At 38.6% G+C, this 24,855-nt stretch overlaps 2 protein-coding genes and 2 long non-coding RNA genes across 19 annotated transcripts in view; 2 read left to right on the forward strand and 2 right to left on the reverse strand.

Moving 5' to 3' along the window:
- Col4a3 (collagen type IV alpha 3 chain) overlaps positions 1-16,197 on the forward strand; it is a 132,540-nt gene extending 116,343 nt beyond the window's left edge. For 2 of the 3 annotated variants that reach the window (XM_013359116.4, XM_040267927.2), the window contains 11 exons: positions 2,031-2,216; positions 2,702-2,832; positions 5,915-5,987; positions 6,824-6,895; positions 6,986-7,111; positions 7,921-8,019; positions 10,153-10,365; positions 10,998-11,175; positions 11,291-11,405; positions 12,444-12,616; positions 13,244-16,197. In XM_013359116.4, coding sequence (XP_013214570.2) covers positions 2,031-2,216; positions 2,702-2,832; positions 5,915-5,987; positions 6,824-6,895; positions 6,986-7,111; positions 7,921-8,019; positions 10,153-10,365; positions 10,998-11,175; positions 11,291-11,405; positions 12,444-12,616; positions 13,244-13,328 — 1,451 coding nt within the window. In that variant the 3' untranslated portion in view covers positions 13,329-16,197. Of the gene's footprint in view, positions 1-2,030; positions 2,217-2,701; positions 2,833-5,914; positions 5,988-6,823; positions 6,896-6,985; positions 7,112-7,920; positions 8,020-10,152; positions 10,366-10,997; positions 11,176-11,290; positions 11,406-12,353; positions 12,617-13,243 lie in introns of those variants that run through there. The other variant, XM_078018115.1, reaches the window with a different exon arrangement.
- On the reverse strand, positions 834-23,717 carry LOC110598253 (uncharacterized). Of its 2 annotated transcripts, none has more exons than XR_013424343.1 (3): positions 22,966-23,717; positions 2,012-2,384; positions 834-919 (listed from the first exon to the last, which is right to left on the reverse strand). It is a non-coding gene; the product is annotated as an uncharacterized LOC110598253 (long non-coding RNA). The 2 variants fall into 2 exon arrangements; XR_013424342.1 differs by lacking the exon at positions 22,966-23,717 and adding an exon at positions 8,530-8,801.
- LOC144365647 (uncharacterized) lies at positions 11,907-22,667 on the reverse strand. Its single transcript, XR_013424340.1, has 3 exons — positions 22,530-22,667; positions 17,900-17,965; positions 11,907-12,166 (listed from the first exon to the last, which is right to left on the reverse strand). It is a non-coding gene; the product is annotated as an uncharacterized LOC144365647 (long non-coding RNA).
- Mff (mitochondrial fission factor) overlaps positions 22,716-24,855 on the forward strand; it is a 31,749-nt gene continuing 29,609 nt past the window's right edge. For all 13 annotated transcript variants that reach the window (XM_040267928.2, XM_040267930.2, XM_040267934.2 and 10 more), the window contains exon 1: positions 22,716-22,854. The gene's annotated coding sequence lies outside the window, so the exon portion shown is untranslated. The remainder of the gene's footprint in view (positions 22,855-24,855) is intronic.

The raw sequence follows: 24,855 nt of genomic DNA on the forward strand, positions 1-24,855 counted from the left end.
TGAGACACAGTAGAAATCCCAAACCCTTCCCATCTATTGTCCTCACAGGTCCAATCCTGCCCCACACTGAGCTTGTGGCTCATTCTATTGCTACCTAGTTACTCTTTCAATGACTCAAACATGGCAATTTACCAAACATATCATTCAAAGTAAATACACATTTTTGTTGTTTGACAGACTGCAAGTCTGCATTCTCGTGCCAGTGTCCTATAAGATAGGCACCTGCTTTTAGCTCCATTTATTTATTTATTATTTGGTGCTGGGGATTGAACTCAGGGCTTCATACATGCCAGGCAAGCGCTCATCACTGAACCACATCCCCAAGAGAAATATCAGACTATTACACACATTTTCTTTTCAGCCTTTGGTCCTATGCACAGGAGTATTTCATTAACAAAGAGGCCTAGACCCACTGAAAGCCTCAGCTCTTGCTGCTGAGAGAACCAACAGAGAGGAGCCCAAAGCTATTGAGAATCTTACAGGGACAGGAACTGTCCCTTGACCCAAGATTTCAATATGAAAGTAGAAAGGAGCTGGTCTTTCTCCCTTTGCTTCTTGATGATTGATTGTCCTTTTGGTTGAGCTCAGTATTTCTTTGTGTTCCAGACCCCTCCTGCCCCAAGACCATGAAGCCCTCCCCTATTCATTGTCTACTTCCAGAATTGTGCAGGAAAAAAGGAAACTTTCTTTTCATATTTTTAGGCTAAGCTCAAAATCTAATCTTTTGGAGTGACAAAAAAATTATAGCATTTCATTGCAAGTAAAATGTGATATAAAATGACCATAGGTAAAAATGCCTTTAAAATAAAAAAGTTTAAGTAACTGATGATGTACCTCAGTCCCTCCGGGTAACTGAATATGGACAGTTCATTGAGACTTGGAAGGTACGAATCCATTCAGTTAGTTGATCCTTCAAATCCTAAGAAGAAATCATATTGCAGAACAAGGACTTCTTTTAATGATCATAGAATGTACAACCCAAGCATCTGGATGCTTCAAATCATTGCCATACAAATATAGCATCACGGAGCTCAAAATGAGCCAAAGTCATCTAAATACTTTCTCTGAAAAGCACAAATTACAGGCACTAAAAAGCTAAAGGATGTGGATAGACATGGGCCTAGATATTTAACATTCATCAATTTTATTTTCATGATCTCTTAAGTCTTTGACACATAATCATGTCCCAGGCTCTCACTCTGAGCTGCCAGCCTCACCTTCACTAGTCCCCATCTTTCCTCGAATTTGTCTGCTATTTTCATGCCATTTACTCTCTCAAGAGATGGGAGAGAGAAAAGTGAGATTATTTCCAGTTTGTACATTTTTCATTCATGAATGTCAAAGCACAATCTCTTGAAGATTTTCTGATATGAAAGTGAACAAGTTAATGTTAAATTATGACTTTGGGGGAGCTTTTCTTTGATAAATCCAAACCTCTTGCTGAATTTGAAGCTCCCAGACTAAGTGTTCTCATTTTGAGGAAGAATTAACCAGAAGACACAACAGGGACTGTAGCTCTGCTGCTCCTTGACCTGGGTCTAGCTGGATAGTACTTCAAATGCGCCTATCAGTACCATGAAGTAAACTTTTAATGCTCTATTGAATTATCAGTAACAGAACAATGTCATTGGAATCACAGTCCATCAGATAATAATAGATGTGGCTTACATTCATATAACACTTCAGAGTTTATACCATGTTTTTTGTCTGTATATTATCTCACTTGATCTTTAGAGAACTGTCCTGAGACAGGTATTAATTTCTCTTTTAAAACAATCTGACAGAGACTTTTAATATGCTAGGATCGAACTGCCAGTTGAAGGAAGAACTGTAGACCCATATTTCATTTATCAGCCTATTTAAAAAAAAAAAAAAAAAATATATATATATATATATATATATATATATATATATATATATTATGACTCTGATACTCTCACACGAAGTATCTACCTTACTGAAAATAACCAAAACCTGCAAGTCCAGCTACAGAAGCATAACAGAAACTTACCATGTCTTCTTGTTTGCAGGTGCCAAAGGAGACAGGGGAGCCCCTGGTTGGCCGGGCCTCCCTGGCAGGAAGGGAACAATGGGAGATGTTGGGCCTCGAGGACCCATGGGCATAGCAGGACCCCCAGGGCCACCAGGTCAGCCTGGGACCATCATCCCTGGCCAAAAAGGAAATCGAGGTCCACCAGGTTCAAGAGGATATCCAGGTAGAGGGTTTACTTTTAAGCTAGATAGAGTGAAAGTCACATTTGACATCTGAAGTTCTCATCCTCTTTGTGGGACTTCATTGCTTCCTTTTGCCTCTGGCCTCCATTCTTCCTGGAGCCACGGTTCTCGCAGCTGTTAGACTGGTGGTGGTGTTGAGGTAGGGCAGCCTGCTTGAAAGATTAGCAAGTACAAATCAATGATACTGAAAGAGACACCTATATTTATTGAGCTTCTATTACAGATCAGGTCTAGGGCCCAGGCACAATAATAGACTGTCTGTATGGAGAAGCTATTCCTAACTGTACTGGGTGCTTTACTGGCATTATCTTATTCTGTCTTTACCCCGGTACCATCACACACAGCAGAGGAAAGGATGTTTGCAAGGATAAGTTTCAGGGTTTACACTTTATTGGAAAAAAAAATCTCTGATAGAACTTTCTAGGATCTCTTACTGGCAATAATGACAGGTTCTTTGTGAATTTAGGTGATCCAGGTTCCCCTGGACCTCCAGGGAGTCATGTAAAATGCATAAAAGGTGACAAAGGATTTATGGGCCAGCCTGGCCCAAGGGGTCCACCTGGATCTATAGGTGATATAGGGCCACCAGGTCATCCGGTGAGTATGGAAAATTCATTTGACTTATTACTAATGCAATATTGACTTATGACTGTTGTTATATTGTAGGTAGAGTACATATTGTCAATATTTATATTTGCTAATTATTAATCCAAAAGTATTATTTTACTCTTGTGAACCATTTGCCAGGATCAGATGCACCTGGAGGCAACACAAGTTTAGCATTTGTGATGCATCTGTGCTGTGCCCCTAAGAACAAGGATTCAGAAAATCAAAGAATCCTAAGAGTTAGGAAGATCTGGCCCCTAAAAAGCCTCTAAAACTTTGGTCTCTCTGGAAATCACCTCTACAGCATTCCTAACCCTTGGTTAATTAACCTCTGAACAATTCCAGTGGACAAAAGCACCCAGTTTAGAATCATCCAAAATGACATCATGTTCCCCTCTACAATAGGCTTTCCAACCAATCTGTGCTATCCTGTTTATTATCTCACCATCATATACTTCCAACATTTCTAAATAGCTACCATTTCTTCCCAATTATTTTCTACACAGATAAATGCTTGAATTTTTCAAATCAAACTGCTGATCAACCTTGCCTTTATTCTGAGTACACCCTAGTTTGTCAATATCTCCCTTTAAAATGTAGTCCCTGGGAAGAAAGACCTCTGGAAGGAATACCTCCATGGGTGGCTAAAATAGGGAAGCATCTCACCATCCTGACCACCACTATCTTGGGAATCCAACCCAAAGTCTTGCATGGGCCTTTTGGCTGCCCATTACCATGTTGTCACGCATTGAACTTATGGTCAGTTGAGCTTATGTGCCTTTTCCTCATGAACTGCTACTACATTTGCTCCATGTCTCGCTTTATGTTGTTGATATGTGCGACTTATGTGCAGGACTTTTACATTTACCTTTTGGGGATACCATGCTATTCATTTAGGCCCACCCATGCTCCCAGCCCAAATCTTTCAACTCGGCGTCTCCCTCAATGCCCTCTGCCTCTTCCCCCAGTGTTCTCTTAGTAACATATTCAATATGCTGATTCCTTTGTGTATGTATGTCCCTTGGAAACATGTAGGACAGGAAGTGTAGCTTGATGATCATTATAGAGCGTCTACTCTGTGCTGATCGAACAATAAATGCACACAGTCCTCTGCCCCGAGGAGCCTACAATAAGGTGAAGAAGACAGACACAAACAGTTTGCTGAGAGGAATGAGGGAGGGCTGAGGGAGCATGGGAGGGTGTTCCGTCCCTCCTGTGAAGGGAAGGTGCTTAGGAAGCGTTACTCCCGGCCTGAGTCTGAAAATATGCAGAGCAGTCATCCAGAAAAACAAGATAAGTAAAGATGGGAGCCTGGAGGAGAAGCTTTCAGAGCAGAGATGATGAGTGTGTGTGAGCGACAGGGCACACAACTCTGTCACTGGATGCTGTGGTAGGGGTGAGACACATCAGGAGGAGATGCAGGGCTAAGCAGAGGTCAGTCATGGGGATCCAGTTTTCTAGACTAAGAGGCAAGACATCATTTGTTTATTCTAAAAGCATTGACAGAGCAGCTCTGTGTGCCTGGAGTCCTCTCTACAAGTTAGAATTAATCCCTTAGTTAACTGCCTTCTGATCTGGCCATTCACCAAGCCTTAAATCCATCCTGGTTGCCCTGTGCAGCATTTCCACACACAGACATGACACAGATACCGGTGCTTTGACAGTTTATAGGAAAAAAACAGATCCTCAGTGCTTTAACTCCGATTGCCTCTTATCTTCATCAGTGGCAAATTTAGAGATATTTTGGCAAGACCATTGTCAGGAATCAAGTTAAACTCTCTCCGGTTCTCTTGGTATTTAGGTTCTAGAATCTACCTTTTAATTTTGAAAAAAATGAGATATCTATCTTTCCAGCCTGTAGGTGCTTCTCATGTTCTCCTTAATGCTTTGAAAATTGTCAGCACTGATCCTATGATGGCATCTAAGTTCTTCCAGGGACACTGGGAGGTAGAAAGACTGGTTTATAAAGTGTTCTCACATTTCAATCCCCTAGTGGTTTCATGGCCAAAAGCTTCTACATTTGCAATTGAAAGATAATTCTTCTTGACTGACCCCTAACAGTTCTCTCTTTGCACAGAGCAGTTCCCTCCTACCCCAGGGCTTGTCCTGGCACCAGGCCCTCCTTAGTTCCCCTGGCTCAAGATAATAAGCAGATATCTGAAGATAGAAAGTCCTTGAACAGATGGTTGTCTTTCCTCTTCCTCCTCTTGTAGCCTTGCACTACCTCATCCACTTCTTGGCCCTTTGGCTTCTTAGCAATAGGACTGTCCTTTCTTTGCTCTTGTTCCTCCACCAACAGTTGGCGCAAAGGCAAGTTTTGTTATTTTTTACATATTTCATGACTTTCAGCTCATTATTCTCAACAATAGCATTCTGTCCAATTCCTGTGGACAATTTGAGAGTAGATTTAATATACACTTTGACATATAGCTCAGAAGCCCTGCTCCTCTCCCCTTGTTGGCCTCACTTGGGCATCTCATGGCCTCAGGAGCAACAGTGGGAGCTTCATATGGTGGGAGCTGCCCACTTAGGTCATGTGTCCCAGCCAAAAGTATCTGTCAAGAGCTTTCTCCCATTCCACTGCCATCTTTGGACACTTCCCTTCTATCACTCTCACCAGGAGGAATTTCTACCTCCACGGCCTAGTAGAATGATGCCCAACAATGGCACCATCATCTTTACAACCATTACAAATGCAGATATTGATTCTCATTCTGGTGGTCTAGTGCTTATTCTTCCTAAAAGATGCCCCTATACTGAGCAAACTCAATCAGGATATAAAATATATAATTGTATTCAATACTAAAAAACATACAATAACATTAGAAAGTATGTTTGATTGTGGACTTAAAGGAAATTTTTATTTCTTTTTAAAAATAACAGTCCTAAGGAGAGGTCTAGGCGACAGAGTTATAGATAGTTAAATCACTGGATTGGATGGTAAAATATGTTTGTCAACTTTATCTCATTCTCATCAAACATAATGTTACATTCGTTTTGCTTAAAAAATGCCATGAGTATCATAATTTTTAAAATTTATCTATGGTTTTGCTCCCTTCTTTTTGAAATATAGGGAACACCAGGTACCCCAGGTCTTCCAGGGCTCAGAGGTGATCCTGGGTTCTATGGATTTCCAGGCATAAAAGGTACTGTTTTTGTGCACTGCTCTTTATATACAAATACAATTTTTCACATTTAGAGCACACAAATGTTTGTTGCACTCCTGTGAACACCACAGACAGTGAGCATCAGTACAATTAGGACCCTAGCATGCATAAATACTCCACTGGCACCCAAGCCCAAGGGACTTAAAAATTAGAACTATAATTTAAGGATGGAAATGATAGAAAAGCTTAAAATAGAAATAGTTTAAAGTTACCTTTTAGGGTATTGATATGTATCTGGATGAGCAAAGGGGAGCTTCATTAATATTAACAGTACTGTTTTCTAGCTGTTTACCATATGTGCTTATTATTTTCATAATTTCAAAAAGTTGAAAAATCTCAAAGACTTGAAACCACACTGTTAGTGGGGGAAAACTAAGAAAATTTTTATATGCAGATTTATACACTTGTTCTTCTGGGTCATGTGTGTGTGTATGTGTGTGTGTGTTTGAATGGAGCACTGGTACTGGGGATACAGCCAACGACCTCATGCATGGTAGGCAAGTGCTTTACCCCTGAGCTACATCCTCATCCTCCCAAATATCTGAAATTATAGGTGTGCAACACAGCACCCAACTAAAATACAAGTTCTAAATGCTGACTTTGGGGCTTATATTTTATAGAATGAGGAACATGACTGATTATGTACAAATGGAATGCCAAACCCATGTGAACATATTTAAGGAACATATTTAAGTTGTGGCCATCACCATATTGTGCCATAAAACTCTAATTATAACTTTCAGAATTTATCCTTAGAACCAGGAAATCAGTTGTCCTGTATGGCATCATTCTTTTTCTTCTTATTATTTTTTAAGGAGAAAAGGGTGATCCAGGATTTCGGGGATCAATTGGACCTCCAGGGCCAATTGGGCCAAAAGGACCACCCGGTAAATATATCTCTATACAATTTACTGTTCTCCATGAAAAAAGGGTGACTCATCCACAAAGCCCTCATCTTATTGCTTTTATATCAACAGGTGTCCGTGGAGATCCTGGCACACTTAAGATCATCTCCCTTCCAGGAAGCCCAGGGCCACCTGGCCCACCTGGACCACCAGGGATGCAAGGAGAACCTGGGCCAGTGGGATCACCAGGAAACCTAGGTGTGGACCTGGCAGCAGTGACTAGGATCTCTAGGAACTGATTGAACCATGACACCTGTAAAGCACTTTGGAGGCAAATGATACAACTTCACAGAAAACTTTAAACATTGTAGTGGGCTTTTTTGTAATCAGTTTTAGGACTGAGTTCAATTACTCTTGACCAACAAATAAAAATCCTTAGAATCTATTGAAAACTGATGTATATAGTATAAACTTGGGCCCTCTTAAGATAAAGGAGGAATTACGTCTATCTCCTCTGACAGCTGTCAACCTTGGAGCTCTATTTTGAAATGACTGCCTAAATATACCCAAGTTCTATAGATTTAAACTTTTCTAACACTTTGTACAGCAAAGTGTTAGGAAAAATGACTTTAAAATCTTTTAAAAATATTTGTGTTTGGAAATTGAACTAATCCCTTTACATATACTTAGCATATTATAATAGACTTCCAAAAGGAACTATCATGCTGTAAATGTTTGTGAATCACATGGGAGATGAGAGATATTTCCTATTAGTTTGATCATACATGGGCCGAGTCAATTCTGGAATAGAATAAATCAAAATGGCAGCACAATTTTAAACTTCTATATTTGATATACTAATAATTCATTTTAGGGTCTTTTGTGAGGGAGGCAGAGGTAACAAGTTGGATGAGCAACCATCCCACTTTGCCCAGGATGGAGGGTCATCCTGGAATGCTGGACATTCACTGCTGAAACTGAGGAAATCCCAGGTTAACGGGGATGGTTAGCCACCTGACCTTTTATCCTGACATTATGAAATGAAGGTACTGTTGTTTTTTGCCTAGGACCCTGCGGACCAAGAGGCAAACCTGGAAAGGATGGAAAACCAGGAATTCCTGGACCAGCTGGAGAAAAAGGCCACAAAGGCCACAAAGGAGAGCAAGGTAAACAAATACCCAGTTGATTCCTTTGTTGATAGCGTGCTGTTTCAATATAAAAGGGGGTCTTGTCTGAATGTGTGAGTATAAGGGTAATCTAGGTCTTTCAGTTTGTTTTGTTCAGATTAGACCAAAGATCAACAGCTTGTGTGGAAGAAGATGGGAAATTAAGAATTACTGGAACACACTAGTTTTCTTACCTTGGGCATATATACTTTAAACTTTCAGCCTGATGTACAACTTAAGACTCGGGGCAGATAGAATTAATGAAGCTCTAGTGGATGTTCCATTTTTAGAAAGGCCAATATTTTTAAATTACTTATAAGAGTTGGTAGTTATAGGAGTGTTACATGAATATAAAGTTAGGAAAATATTATCTTGAGATGAATAGTAGAGCAATTTAGTTTTCTTATTTAGGAATGTCATCTTTTAACTACACTATGGTGAATATCACTTGCATTAGTCAACCTTAGGCATTGTGACCAACTTGGAGGAGGAAGTTTATTTTGTGCTCACAGTTTCAGAGATTCAGACCATAGTCAGTCAACTCCATTGCTTTGGGCCCAAGATAAGGCAGAACATCATGGTGGAAGAGTGGTGACAGAGGAAGCTGCTCAGCTCGTGCCAGCTGGGAAGAAGATAGAGTGTTAGAGTTCAGGAAGAGAGCCACAGTGAAAATGCATTCTTCCAGGACAAATCTCCAGTGACCCACCTCCTTCTTCCATACCCCACCTGCCCACAGTTATTGCCCAGTCAAGTCCATTCAAGCTAGGATGGACTACTTAGGTTATAGAGCTTACAGTCTAATCATGTCACCTTTGAATATCCCTTCATTAACAAAAACCATATCATCACTCAACAATTCTTGTGTGTGTACTGAAAAGGGGCCTCTTATATATGTCTGAATAGAAGCTATATATGTCAGTTGATAACCTGAATCTAAATCTACCTTCTGTAAAAGTTTCAAAGTATCCCTTTGGAAAATACCAACATGTCCCAATCTTATATTTTTAGGACTGCTAACTTTGTTAAAGTAAGAAAAACTTCTACATGTGATTTCCCAGTTTGTTTATATGTACATATGCCCAGATATAATAAAGACTAGAAACTTAAATCCTAAAAATTCAAATATTATGCTATTAATATTAACTACATAGTTAACTTTGATTTAGTATTCTCACAAGTGCTCAGTATTGTTAATTTTTACATTTTCCTCACAGTGTGTTTTCAAAGAGGTAAAAAAACAAAGCCCTAATTAATAATTCTATTAATTTATAAACTATAATGATAAAGGCAGGGTTTCTGAATGGGGCAACAGCAAGAACAACAGTACTACAATACAAATTATGGTGAGAATTATTATATGAAGACATAGTCCAATGCTATGGATGCCTCATAACACTGATAAACTGATAGACTTGGCCCCTTACTTGGAGGTGCAGAATAGCCTTAGATACCATGCACTGGCAGAGAAGCTAATCTCCTGCCCTGCTTCAGCTAATCACATTACAGCTCCCATGCAGATATTGGAAGGTGTTTTTGCTTGGGACTAATTATAGCCCTTTGTGAATGAGAGTAGGGGTTAGGGATAGTAAAGAATGTGTGCCTCTCCTGTATTCAAACTGTGGCAATTGTGGATTTTTATAGTAACACGTGAGAATTTTTTGCCTTACTAATGGATCAGAAAGTTTATTGAAGTTTGCACCTTTAAAAATAAATTTCATTATTTCTTATAACTGTTTATTGAATTTATCCACAGCATTAAGCAATTTCTTAGTATCTACTTGAACACACTTTCTAATTGTAGATATTTTCTTTCTTTTCCCTCACATTGTAGGAGGACCCATACATATTTGTTCATAAAAGATGTGCATATACCTTTCACATACAGGCCATTGTGTGCTAGGTATCACAAGAGAATTCAGAGATAAAGAAGACCTGATAACACACACAAATATCAATAAGAGGACTTTGTGACTAACTAGTTAACATTTAATGATATTGCTTGGTCATTTTATAACTAGGATTCCTTTCTATATTTGAAGCTTAACAGAGACACAAAAGCATTTAAATTAGTACTTCAGAAAACAAGTCTGAGATTCTGTTTGTGTTACAACATTTATAATGTGGTTTTTAAAGGACCGCCTGGATCAGATGGGTTACCAGGTTTGAAGGGAAAACCTGGAGATATTGGCTTGCCAGCAATGGAGACAAGAAAGAGGGGCTTTGTCTTCACCCGTCACAGTCAAGCAACAGTGATCCCTGCATGTCCAGAAGGGACAGAGCCACTCTACAGTGGGTTTTCTCTTCTCTTTGTACAAGGAAATGAGCAAGCCCATGGACAAGACCTTGGTAATGTTCTGGTCAGAGTTTCCAGTTGTTTTGCTCCATATGCAGATTGCAAACTTTTTAGTTTGGGGTGCTTCCTCTGAAGATAAGTAAAAACAACCTCAGGTGTCTTCCAGTACATTTTAAAGAGAGCAACTGGCCTGAAGTCTAAGTTGCATTCTGGTATGTAAAATGCTAGAAGGAGTCAAGCTTGTCAGGTTCAATGAAAATCATTTTCACTTAAAACACCTGTCTTCTTCTTATTCTTCTTCTTATTATTTTTTAATTTGTTCTAATTGGTTATATCTGTCTTCTTTTTAATCCCCAAATGATCTTTTCTAAGAAAATTTTATGTGACTATTAGTTGTTCTGAGTAACTAAAACAATTTGAAGCAAAGACATTGCTTTAACCAAACTACACCAGCTCACAAGTTCTAGACTGATTAGAAGGGACCATACGAAGTATTAAGGATGGGAATAGAAGGATTTGTTTGCCTGCTGGGTTTTTATTTCCATCTTGACTAAAACTTATCAATATGACATTTTACAAATAACTAGCTTGTGTTGTCTTTGATCAGGCTGCCTCTCTGTTTTAATAGAATAATCTTAATTTAATAGAATAATCTTAACTGATACTCAGTTCCATATTGTATTAGGGACTCTTGGGAGCTGCCTGCAGCGATTTACCACCATGCCATTCTTATTCTGTAATGTCGACGAAATATGTAATTTTGCATCTCGGAATGATTATTCATACTGGCTGTCAACACCAGCTCTGATGCCAATGGACATGGCTCCAATTACTGGCAGAGCCCTGGAGAGTTTTATTAGCAGGTAAAAATCCAGTCCCTTAATTTGGCAATGGAACCAAATGAATTGCATTGCTTGTAATGGAATGAAACACTGCAGAAAGCGGCAATGCCAGCACAATGTTGATTTCGTGTTACAGATGCACCGTCTGTGAAGGTCCTGCGATGACCATAGCTGTTCACAGCCAAACCACCACCATACCCCCATGTCCCCATGGCTGGGTTTCCCTCTGGAAAGGATTTTCTTTTATCATGGTAAGGAGAAAAGGAACAGCAAAACTATAGCAAATATTCCCTGCAGAATATTACATTGTACTGGGTGAAATATGTGGGTGAAATACGTACAGTCCCCACAATGGACACTGCCTGAAACTGTGTGCAAGATGCCACAAATATTTGACAGTTTGCAAATATACTCTTTAAAAACAAAACAGTGTTACCTGTGCTGAGTAATGAAGTGTTGAAAAAAATAGACTTCTCAAGACACAATATTTAGATTAATAGCAACTACCATGTATTGTTAATGAACTATCTTTTTGTCTATTTGTGTATATGTGTGACAGTTCCTATATATATCCTCTATAATCCTAATGATAACCCTGAAAGGTAGTTTGTATCATCTACAGTTCACAAATAAGAATGAAGTAATTTCCTCAGGGTCCCATGACTATGATCGATTTGCCCATTAATAATCTGTAATTGTTCATAACATGTTCTCCCCCGTCTTTGCTCACAGATATCTATTCATTCACTCACTTATTAAAAAAAAATTTTTATTGAACACTACCATGTGCCATGACTATTCTAGGTGCTAGAAATATCAGGAGCCAAAGTTTCTGCTCTCACAAAGCTTATATCCCGGTGATGAAGACAGGTAATAGGCAAACAGATAAAATCCCAATAATGGCAGCAGAAGTCCAGTTGACGACAGGTGCTATGGAGGAAATCTGGCAAGGTAATGTCAGAGGTCAGATGAGGTCAAGGATAGCCTTCCTGAGGTCACCTGTATGCAGATGCTGGAAGAACAACAACAACAAAAAAAAGGCCATCAGACATAGGGAAGGAGTGTTCCAGGAAGAAGAAACAACTTTTCCTTCTTTCTGATGACTATATCACAACCTGAAAGATGGCTAGAATACTAGCAAATCTGGATAAAGAAGTACAAGAGGTTTAATCCACTTTCTATGGTTCATTTCCCTGCAGTTTATATTAATCCCCACCCTTCAAAAAAGTAGAGAACTGAACATTTGAACATCAATGGACAGAGATTTTATTCAGATTTTATTGTGATAGTTCACAAGCGCAGGTTCTGAGGGCGCTGGGCAAGCGCTGGCATCCCCTGGCTCCTGCTTGGAGGAATTCCGAGCCAGTCCATTTATAGAATGTCATGGAAGAGGAACGTGCAACTACTATTCAAATTCCTACAGTTTCTGGTTGGCTTCGTTAAACCCAGAAAGAATGTTCAGGTAACTATTCAACATTAAGCTTCATCAACTCAACTGCAGAACTCCAAAGGTGTTCCATTAGCTTTTCTTTACTTATGTATTGATGTTCTCACATTTAATTCCCCACTCCATGCCAATATAAAAACCTGTTTACCTTGGCACTCCTAATTTATAAGTGTTTTGAAGTTAACAAGTCAATACAGTTTTGAACTACAGACAAATATGGGATTTCTACTATCACTCAACATAGTATTTATATATGAATATATAATAAATTAACAAATAAAGCCACTAAATGATCTGCTGTACTGTATTAGAAGACTTGTGAATAATACAGATTATTTAAGGAGTGGGAACAGTTTTTATCAGAAAAAAAAAGATGATCTTGTAAATTTGTATCAAGGCCAATGTTTCCTGAGTGCTGCTGAAATACAACTTAAATTATAAAATGCTGATATATATGTATGTGTGTGTGTATGTGTGTGTGTGTCTATGTATATCTTTCCAGAAATTTACCTCTTCTATAAAAAATGTTCTTGTAATAAATTTAGAATAGGTATATTAAGAAAATTCATATCCATCAAATATTCCACTTTTTACTATAATTTAATGAGTTTTTTTGTTGCCACTGCTTTGTTTTTATTTCAGAAAACCTATTCCATCAACTGTGAAAGCTGGGGAGTTAGAAAAAATAATAAGTCGCTGTCAGGTGTGCATGAAGAAAGGACACTGAAGAAGTAAAAGAAATGGAACTGCTGTTTTTTTTTTTTTTTCTCCCACATAACAAAGTAATGACTTGGAACAGAAATTTATTTAGGATTTTCTCTCACCAAACAATATCAGTTTATGAAGGCTAAGTAGTACAGTTTTGATTTGTTTCTCCACACAACAAAGGTAGTTCTGTGATCCTGGTCTCTAAAATTGTATTGTTTCAAAGTTTCCTCTGGTAAGGCAACAGCCTGTCACAAATTATCAATGAAATGGCATTCCATTTGTACCCAGACCGCCATCTAAGTGGTGGGTGTATAGAGCTGGAATGCTCAAGATAAGAGATATTTGTTCTCTCCTCTTCCAGTCTTTGAGGCTGAGGGAGGCTAATGCAGTCTTAGATTGCCCTGCCACCTCCTTCCTGAAACAAGAGGAGAAGGAGAGAGGGTCCCGTGGAATAATAGAGCATCATGAACAGAACTGGACTTTCAGACCTGTGGAGCAGCCTATGGCCTGAGGGAACACAGGCTTAAACTGATGAAGTTCATGACTTTTCCAGGACCCTTTCAAACATACCCCAAACTAAGGCCAAAGAAGATTTCCCTGAATGGAATCATAACATCCTTGGTCTTATTTTATATTTCTTTGAAGATTTGTTTATTCATTGAATTCATCTGTCAATATAGGCTGCCTGTATTTAAAGTAGATAAGATATTCACACTAAGTGAATTAACTTTAATAGGACATAGCTACATATACCTTCAAATGTGTCAACTTTTAACTTCTCTTGTTTAGTGTACCCACAAAAATAACAAGGATACTACTTATTAGATGTGCACTTTATCCCCATCCCTATAAATGCTGGCACATATATAATTGGGTTTGATAGTTCAATAATTCATGAAAGGTTATGGCATTTGTTGGTTTATCATGCTCAATATTTTTGCTCTAAATATTCCATTATTTGTTTTTTCAGATTTATTCCTTTACTTTTCTAATCCTTTCTTTATAAACAACAAAAAAATTTTTTATGTTATACATTCTTCAAACCATATTGAGAGAGACCATTGTGTAAAAACCTTAATGTATAAATTGTATAATTTGGTAGCTATATGTCTTAAGACTTGTTTTGGTGTGTTGATACATTCCCAGGCTTCCTCAGTTCAACTAAAAGGCATTGTAATCAGCACCAAGCTATGTTCCAGGCACTAAACTAAATTAGAGAAAAAGAAGAGGAAAAGAGGGAGAGAAAAAAGGGGGGAGGGACTGTTTCTGATCTATATCTCAGAAAAAGGTAAATTATTGCTTCTCTTAAGAATCTTATACAGGGACTGGGGATGTAGCTCAGAGGTCAAGTGTATGTTCAGCATTCAAACCCAGCACCAAACCAACCAACCAAACAAAAATCTCATATACATGAGTTGTTCTCCCACCTTATATTCTTCTTTTATTGTTGCTTTTACATTTCATTATTATAACTCAGAAGGCCTGAGTAAAGTTTTGAAGATAAGATCCCTACCCAGGGAAAGCCTAAGACCTCCAGCTTCTTTTAGACCCCTTAGAAGCTAAGGTCTGAACAACACAAAAAAAGCACTGTTCTATAAAACATTTAAAAAATCATTTATATGTGCTGATAGCATAGTTCGATGAGTCTTAGGAGCCAGGCATCATGAGACAGTTTTGAAGATGCTTCTTGATTCACTAAGGTGCAATCAGTGGTGCTAAAATTTAAATTCAGGCTATTGCTCCAGACTCAACTGCCTTGTAAGGGAAAATGTGACTCTGGAGTACTGATATGGTTTACATTCTTCATTTTTCATATGCTTGTTGTCAAGCCATTTTTACCCCCAAACTGAGACATGCAGGATGTCATTCAAAGTATGTACTTAGATTCACTTACTATTAAGACTTAACCTGCCCTAAAAATATCTTACAGTTTCAACTGTACATAGTGGTGAAGAGGGCTCACTGATCTACATAGGCCAATAGTTTTCAACACGTGGCCCCTGGATGGACAATGTCAGCACTGTCTGGGAACTTGTTACAAATGCAAATCCTAGGTCCATTTCTAGACTTGGGAAATCAGAAATTGTGTGGGTATAGGCCAGAAATCTGTGTCTTCACATGCTTTCCACATGATTCTGATGTATTCTAAAGACTGAGAAAAGCTGCTCTAGGCAAACACTCAAGGCACTGGCTATAGTTGCCTCTTTTAAAAGTCCAAATTCACAGACGACCCAAAGGCAATCTACTTTTGCTCCTAAAACCTCCTGACTGGTGCTAATGGCAAATGCTTGGCACTCACTCAATTGCAAGCTCTATCTCCTCTTGCCCTCTTAACAGTATTTGACTTCTGAGGAAGACAAGTGATGCTAAAACCTTAAATTCCAAGGAAGCTGCATAAACAGCAGTTGTTCAGTCATAATTCTAAGAGTGAGCATTAAAATTCAGCTCATGAATTATATTCCAGATATTTAGATGTGGCTTAAAAAAGTTATGAAGACTTAACTTTGTAGATAAAATGTAAGTAACTTGTTTCTTTTAAATTTGGGGCTTCAACTTTGGAATTTCACAGTGTGCTAAAACAACAGATTTCTCAGAGTTCTTTGTTTCTACAAGATAAACATTATTAATTTATTTATAAAAGTATTAAAATGTCTAAATTCAAGTTTTATTGCTAACTTACAAAGATTTTTCTATGTATCAAATGTAACTGCTACTAAACTTAATTTAATATTTACTCTATAACCAAATGGAATATATTTAAAATATATTGAATATTTTATATTGTTATATCCTGACAAAATTACAATATATTGTAATGTACTAATATTTCTGTAATTATAGCTAAAATATTATTTTATTGTATTATTAGAATAAAACTGAAAAAATTATATTTGGCATTTGTTTTTTCAAAATAAAAATAATTTTAGATTGTAAAATTAGATGTGCTCTGTGAAAACAATAGGCAATATAGAAATTATGATGAAGAATATAAAGACTATTATGATCTAATCCTCACCCCAACCCAAGATAACTGTCAAATTAAGGTACATTTCCCCTGCTGAATTTTTTCCTATCTATATAATTTTTAAACAAAAATTAGTTAGAAGCATGCTTTATTATTAGTTGTTTTTTTTCCAGTTTTGAAGGTTGAACTCAAGGCCTTAGGCAAATGCTTTACCACTGAACCACATCCCCAACCCTCATTTTTCTTTTTAACTTAATACGTTGTGGACCAATCTTTATATCAGTAGATAAGTACTAATCATTTATATCGTGGTACATCATGTGGATATACAAAATAAGTCAATAATCCTCCACTTATGGAGACTTAGTTTCATTGTAGAAATATCATGTCATTCTACATTTGTCCAATCATTCCCTCAGTATAAATCACAAAAAAGAAAAATTAAAAGATTCACACAATGTCAGCCCTTTTTATATTAGTGGCTTATTTATTTATTTTTAATTTTTATATGTTCTTTTTAGATATATGTGACAAGAGTGCATTTTGACATATTATACATACATGGAATATAATTTCGCATTCTTGAGGTTGTATATGATGTGGAATTACACTGGTCATGTATTCAAGTATGAACACAGGAAAGTTATGTCCAATTCATTCTACTCCACAATGTTAGGTCTTTTGTAGATGTAAAAAAAAGGCTCTGTAAAAAGGTTAGCCCTTTTATTTTTAATTTATTTATTTTTTGTACTGGGGATTGAACCCAGGGGTGCTTTAATACTGAACTATATCCCCAGCCCTTCTGCCCTTTTTATTTTTTTATTATTGTTATTATTTTTTTTAGAGATAGAGAGATAGATAGATAGAGAGGGGGGAGAAGGGGAGGGAGAGGGAGAGAATTTTGAATTTTAATATTTATTTTTTAGTTTTCGGCGGACACAACATCTTTGTTTGTATGTGGTACTGAGGATCGAACCCTGGCTGCACGCATGCCAGGTGAGCGCGCTACCGCTTGAGCCACATCCCCAGCCCCCCTGCCCTTTTTATTTTGAGACAAGGTGTCACTAAGTTGCTTAGGGCCTTTCTAACTTGCCGAAGTTGTCCTCAAAGTGTTCTTTTACATCTTTGCATATTGTTTTAATTTACATTTTCCATGTTATCACTAAGGCTAAACATGTCATTTTAATTGAGTGAGTGCTTATTAAAAATTTTCTGTGAAAGCCTTAATCATGTCTTTGCTCATTTTTCTATTGAAGCTTTTAAGGGATTTTATAAGCCAGTAATTTTGAAAAGCATATAGATTATAGAAATTATGGGTCATACATTTTGATAAATGGTAATGGATACTCCTCATCCAGGAAAACAATTCATAAAATTTCATATGTAGAGATTTGGGAAAAAATATGAAATCTCAGAAAAAGGAACTTTCAGGCTGTATTAAATGACAATAAAGATACAACCAAGGAATGAAATGGAATGAAGGGATCCTGGGTAATAATTTTTACAAGACAAAAAAAAATAGTTGAACAAATAAATATCTTAGAAATACTCTCAGTTGTAAGCTAAAAATATGATTTGTAAATTCTTTGGTTAAAAAATGTACAAAAACATTTTAATAAACTTACTTTTTACAGCTGGTAAGTAGAATCAACCTGGTGATCAAGCACATTATCTTTCTTTCTAGTATAAGCCTGTTTGGAAAGGAAAATCAGATCAATCTCTAATGGCAAACTATTATCATAACAAACTATTAGCGGGGCACTTTCAAAACATTAAGAGTAAGTGTCTCCTCTGGTTTGTGTTATAGGTACTGGAAATTAACAGATAAGCAAACACAGAGGAAGAAGTAACTAATTTTTCATAACCAGGCTAAATATAAACATTCAGATAAATATGTTCCTTCCTCCCCTTATATTGACGCTATGATTTTTATAAACATGTTGCCATTGCTCCAACTCTTTTTAGAACTACTGCTTTGGAATTATCTTCAATTCCAATTTATGAGCTGAACAAGGAAATATGTCTCATTACTTTATATCTGAGATCTACAACATGCTCAATATGTTTCTCTTTTATGGTAAGAGAAAACAAGACATATCCATGGACAATTATAATACTGGGCAGAATATGTAAGTGCTAGAAGAGACGACAAATAGTGATTCAGGAGGTGGAAACTGCAGCAAATAATTCCTAAAAAAGGGGACACTTTAAGTAATCCTTTAAGGGATGTTATGATTCTAAGAAGCAGAAGATAATCAGAAGTCAGTTGGCATTCCAAGTGGCAGGAAGAGAATGGATAACAATAAATGGTTATGAAATAATGAAACAATCTCAGGGAACATCTAGTGGTTAAGAACTATATAATATCTGCACACACATAAATAGAGAGGCACAGTAGAGTAAGTCTATGACGTTAGATAGGGCTTAGAATACCAGGTTGAACTTTACTTCATTGATTGGTACTGAAGATTTGGTGAAGATTTTGAGAAAATGAGTGGAATTATTATATAATCTGGAATTAATAATCTGGAAGGTCCAATATGTAGTATATGCTCCTCAATTTATGATGGGGTTATGTCCTGATAAACCTACAAGAAGTTGAAAATACCATTAAATCAAGAATGCATTTAATGCATCCAACCTAGTAAACATGATAGCTTAGCCTAGCCTGTCTAATGTGCTCAAAACACTTGCATTAGCCTATACTTGAGCAAAATCATCTAAAACAAAGCCTGTTTTATAATAAGTATTGGAAATCTCATGTGGTTTATTGCCGAATCTACTGCAAGCACAAACCAGAAAGATATTTTCTAATTGCTAGCCTGGAAAAGATCAAACTCTGAAATTCAAGGAATGGCTTATTACTGAATGCATTTTGCTTTCATACCATCAAAAAACTAAAAAAAATCATAAACTGAACTATCATAAGTTGAGGACTTTATATATACGGTGCTTGTCAGGCTATCTCATACTTTCAAGTTTTTTAAAAATTACTGGATTACTGTTAATAGACTTTTGAACTTGTATATAACTATAAATCAACAATTTTTTTCAAACTGGGACTTCAAATTTGAGATGTCACAATTTATAAAACTAGGTTCCTTGTTGACTCAATGTCTAGGTGGAATTAGAAAAAGACTGAAGATGTGTAGGCTAGTAAAAAGAGTAAAAACCTAGATGATGGTTAATGGCCTACCAGTAAGAACAGATAAAGCAAATAATTGGCATTGAAGAGAGAAAAATCTAAAGCATGAGTTAGGTATTAGACAAGATTCTTCAGAAAAATAAGACCAATAGGGTGGAAACAGGCAGACAGATTAGATAGATAGATAGATAGATGGATGGATGAGAAGGAACTCATTGTGGGAAATGGCTTATGTGATTTGGAGGCCTAGAAGTCCCATCTGCAAGACAACCGTAGTTGAGTACAAGTCCAAAAGTCTGAGAACCAGGGTTGCTGATATGTGGAATGCTCCGTCAAAGAGCAAAGGCCTGAGAAACTGGGGCCTACTGGTATAAGTCCTGAAGTACAAAGACCAGAGAATCCAGAATTCCAATGTTCCAGGGCAAGTGAAGATGTGTATCCCAGCTTTGTGTGTGTGTGTGTGTGTGAGAGTGTGTGAGAGAGAGAGAGAGAGAGAGAGAGAGAGAGAGAGAGAGAGAGAGAGAGAGAGAGAGAGAGAGAGAGAGAGAGAGAGAGAGAGAGAGAGATGGGGAGCGGGGGTGTTCTACTATCACAGCCTTCAGTAGGGTGGGGGGTACCCATTATATTGGGTGAGGGTGATCTTGTTTATTCAGTCCTTATGCCCTCAGAGGCATACCTGGAACGTTATGCCAATTATCTGGGTATTCTTTTGTGGTGAGCCGTTTCTGCCGCTTATGCAGATTATGGTCGCCATTACAAGATGGCGCTGGCTCCGCTGTGGTATGTGACAAACAACTCCTTATTTGGGAGAGTTGGCGCATGGTTTTTCAGCACCCTATGAAAAAGTTCCATGTGGCAGCTTCGCATTGGGGCTTGAGATGCTATATTAAGGCTGGGAGGGGCAACTGAGGGATCAGTAGAAGAAATATCAAGGGCCTGAATAAACCGCTGAAAGAAGATTCCTGAGTTGCGTCTTCCTTGCGGGCAACGGGTCGCGACATTCTTTAATCCAGTGAAGTTGACACTACATATTAATTGTCATAACTAACTTAGGAGACAGTAAAAGATAACTTCAGTATTTTGAACTTTATTGACTAGAAAAATAAATCTTGCCATGATGAGGGGGAAAAAAGGAATTGAAAAAGTATCTGGATGGAGAAGAGGGAAAAACATTTAGTTTGAAACCCTATTGAGAACAAAGCTTCAATGAACACTAAGGCATCAGGATGAGATGAAATGGATGTACTAATTTAGATTTATATACTATGAGGTTGCAAAAACAGTCAATGATGGAATAAATCGTAAACAGAAATATCCACATTAATGAGGGAAGAGAAGAAAGACCCAACATGAAGCTGTATCACACAAAAAGAGTGTACAGTTTCTAAGCACAGGAGAGAAAATGCAACCCTCCACCCATCCTTAAGAGAATCTACTACCAGAAAGTGTTAGGTACTTTGACATTTTACAACACTCTCATTTAATTTAGCAGAATCTTATTATGTCAGAAGATAAACAATGATCAGTGTTATGGTTTATAATAATGTTAAGGGTTATAGGTTTTATAACCCTATCACAATCTTCATTTGAAAGTTATCCAAAAACATTTTTTCTTTGTGGGAAAGCAGGAGCAAAAACCAAACTAAGTATTGAAGAAGTGGAAAGGTTAATGGAAGTAGTAGGACTCTCATTTAAGGTTTTGATCACAGTTTACCCAGCTTCTCTACCTTCCCCCAAGATGCTGACTTGGACTGACTCATCATTTTTATTGAATCTATTCTTTTAAAAAAATGGTTTGCCACTACAGGGTAGCAGAATATAACATTTTGGCATAAAGATTATTTTGAGTCAAAGGCACTTGAGAAAACGGCAGATGCAAACAAGCACTCTGGCCTTCTTCTCTCTTCCTGAAACCAAGAGATAAAACTCCCACATGAAGGGTGACTTCCTTGTACTGGGAAGAAAGACATCTTTATCGTCAGAGTCAGGGCGTCAAGTCTGAGAAAAGGAGTACAAACCAACCTTGTTAAACTAGCTGTTATCTGCCCAGTTCTCCACAGTCAGCTGCCTTGACCCACACTCTTTTTGTCTTCTCACATTTTCACAATTTACTATTCTTTGTTCGACCCAGTATATAAGATTTGGACCATAACTGCTTCTTTGGGTTTTCATTTTTCTAGTGACAACTCCAGTAAAAATTACTAAACAAAATCTGTATGCTTTCTTTCTCTTATCTGTTTTTTGTCAATTTGATTATTAGGCCCAGCTGAGACGCTAAGAGGAAATTTAACCTTCCTTATACCAATATTAAGATGGAGCCCAAGAACACAATTTGGAAAGCTTCCCAAATTATTTTAAAGACTGGTAACCTCTCTGATTCTAGAAAAGTGCTTCACTCATGTGTAAACAGTATTCCCACAGTAATTTCAGGGCAAGGATGAGGGACTTGGTTCCACAACCCCCACAGATAGATAAATCCCTAGATGGTCCAGTCCTTTATAAAATGGTATAGCTTTTGCATATAACCTACCCACATCCTTCCATATACTTTAAATAAATATTAGACTAGGTATAATACCTAATACGATGTAAATAGTTGTCAAAGTCTACTGTTTAGGCAGACTAACAAGGTGGTGGGGAGTCTGTACGTGTTTAATGCAGACACACATGTTTTCCATCTAAGGTTGGTTAAATCCAAAGATAAACAGCCATAAATGCAGAGGACCGTCAGGTTCTTCACTACCGAGGCCTACACAGGCTGTGTTTCTTGGCTTGGCGTCAGTTTGTCCTTAGGTTAGTGAGCACCATTCTCGGTATGCAGCTCTGGACCCCAAAGTTCCAGAAGGAAGTGTTAGAAATTAGGTGGGAGAGAGCTCCCAGGAAGCTAAAGAATGCTGCGAACCACCAGGAGACCTAACTGAACTTCCCCCTTCCAGGGTCCTTCGCTGGAGGGCTTAGAGAGTAATATGCAGACTCTTGGGCTTCGCACCAAAGACGTTTTGACGCAGGTGGTCTGAGAAGCTGTTATCTTAACCGGATTCCAAAGGTTTACCTTGTAAACTAAGATCACGCACGCTAATTAGCGCTAACCGTGGATCAAATTTAAGTACCTCCAACGTGACTTGAGGTCGGCGTATTTTGCCCACAACAAAGATGTCTCTCTACCGCCGTCTCGCGGGTCCCCACTCCTGTGCGTGAGCTGTACGTCCGCCCTTTCCCGCATCACATGACCAGAAACCTGCTTCCTCTACGGCTTCTGAAAGGGGCCAGTCCTGGCCGTTCTCGCGTCTCTGCTGGCCCGCTGAGGGCCGCTTGGCCGGTGCTTTGCCCCGGCGCCTCAGTGCGCTCGGCCAACGGCCTCTGAGAGCGCTCACCCGAGCGCCCCGGGAGCCAGCGGGCGGCGGCCCTCTCTGGGACTCTCCAGCGGGCCCAGGGGTGAGTGCTGACGTCTTCCCGATCCGGGACTCCCACCGGAGCCGTCCTCCGGGCCTAGCGCTGCGGCAGTGACCCTCCGGTCGACCGAGAGCCCGCGATGGCCCAACCCACCTGAGGTGTCGCCCCGGCCGCAGTCAAGTCCGCAGGCCTTTCCTCCTCAGCATCTCGTCGCCCTCGGGTTCCGAGGAGCGGAGGAGAGCGTGGCGGCGGAGCGGCCGGTCCTGCCGCAGTCGGGCCCGCCTCCTGGCCTTCCCAGCCGGGCGCCCCGATGTGTGCAGAAGTTCGGATTTGACTGCATGGAACCTGAGCGGGCTTGGGAAGCCGGGGAGAGGCTGGCGAGCCCGGTTTGACCTTGAGCCCGCGGTGTTTAAAGTGGCTTTTTGTTGGGTTTTGTGGAAAATACTGTCAGGAAAGAAGGGCCGGTTGGAAGCCCAGGCAGTGGCATCCGCGGTGCGTCCCCGGGAAGGCCCTGCGGCTCTATGAGCATCCTTGCTCCGGGGCGGGGATGCCGGCGTTGCGCCTCGCAGGTCCCCGGGAGCGCAGAAGCAGGGGCTGCTGGAGAAGGTCCTTCCTGCAGGAGTCCCCCTTCTAGGGCAAAAGAAAAACCCCAACTAGGCAGAGGGAAGAGCGCTCGTTCTAAAGTGGTGGCGTCTTTTTATTGCAGAAGATGAACAAAGCTTATGCCAAATATCGAACCAGTTAGTGATCGGGAATGTTTTCTCTCCCGGGGAAGAAGACATTTCTGCCCCAATCCTCTTGGCTAATGAAATCCCACAAGAAAAACCCTTAGGGAAATTAGGACGATTTAAATTGCACTTAGCACTTAGTCTATCCGTGCAATTAAATTGGGGGAACCTGCCATCTTTTTGGTTTCCGAGTCTTGTGGATTCCTAAGCTGTTTTTCTTTCCAAAGGAAGTTGTGTGTTGTCTCCCTGTCTGATAGGGCTACCTCATCTTAGAATTAGTACTTTCCCTTCTGGTGCTGAAATTTTCTGTGACTAATAGATCTTTCTCAAAGTGTTCTGTGACTTTTCTTTAAAAAATGGAGTTAACCCTGGATCTCAACAATTTTTTTTTTTCTGATACACCATAATTGCTTAGAAAGAGAACCCAAACAGGGTGACCTAGATAAAAACCTTGAACCAAGTCCACACAGTATCTGTTAAAGAATTGGTTTGGAGTTTTTGTTTGTTTGTAATTGTAGAATTATATAAATTTCTAGCGCCACAATTTAACTCAAGTTGTTTCTGTGACTTTCTAGACTTTATGGTATCCAGTGTTCTGATTAGAAAGTGAGAAATTGGGCTTGAATCATTGTGTCTCCGAATTGGTACATTTTTCTACCAGTGGTTTATAACTTGACTCTAGATGCTAATATAAATGAGGGTTTGTTTTAATAGTTATATTTTTGTTACATGTATTTATGTGTGTACATAAAGTCTGTGGTTTAAGGTAGATATCTAAAACTTTCTTTAAATATTTTTAAGTCAAGTTGAAGAAATTAAGTGCAGCCAAAAGTAAATCTACTGTGTGAATACAGGGGGCAGGGGACGTGAAGTTTGAAATTATCTTTGATTCTGAGGAGGATTTTGTTTCATTAGCTATATTAGAATCATGTGCTTGTTGCCTAGTAGATGCTAAGTGACAAAACTTCTGGAATTAATATATTAACCCCAAATGAGAAGTTTGTTTATTGCCAAAAGATTTTGCTCAAAGTGCCCTAGTCCAATGAGGGAGAAAAATAATCAAATTCTTATCTGTTTTATTTAAGCAGAAAACACAGTGATTGAGACAGTAATGTTAAATCTTAGTGCAAAAGTTTTATTTGCTTTTAAATTTAAGTAGTTCAAGTACAGAAGATTTTGGATTTCTCCAGAAGTTGTTTTTTCACTGTCTACCTATGTGTTCTAAGTCCATGATTCTTTACAAACTCAGAGATTCTCATAAGAAATGGTGCTACTGTGGAATGAAATGTTGAGACTCTTGAGATGTTCTAGTGCA

The sequence above is a fragment of the Ictidomys tridecemlineatus genome, chromosome 7 (genome assembly GCF_052094955.1).
Source record: "Ictidomys tridecemlineatus isolate mIctTri1 chromosome 7, mIctTri1.hap1, whole genome shotgun sequence".
NCBI lineage: Eukaryota > Metazoa > Chordata > Mammalia > Rodentia > Sciuridae > Ictidomys > Ictidomys tridecemlineatus.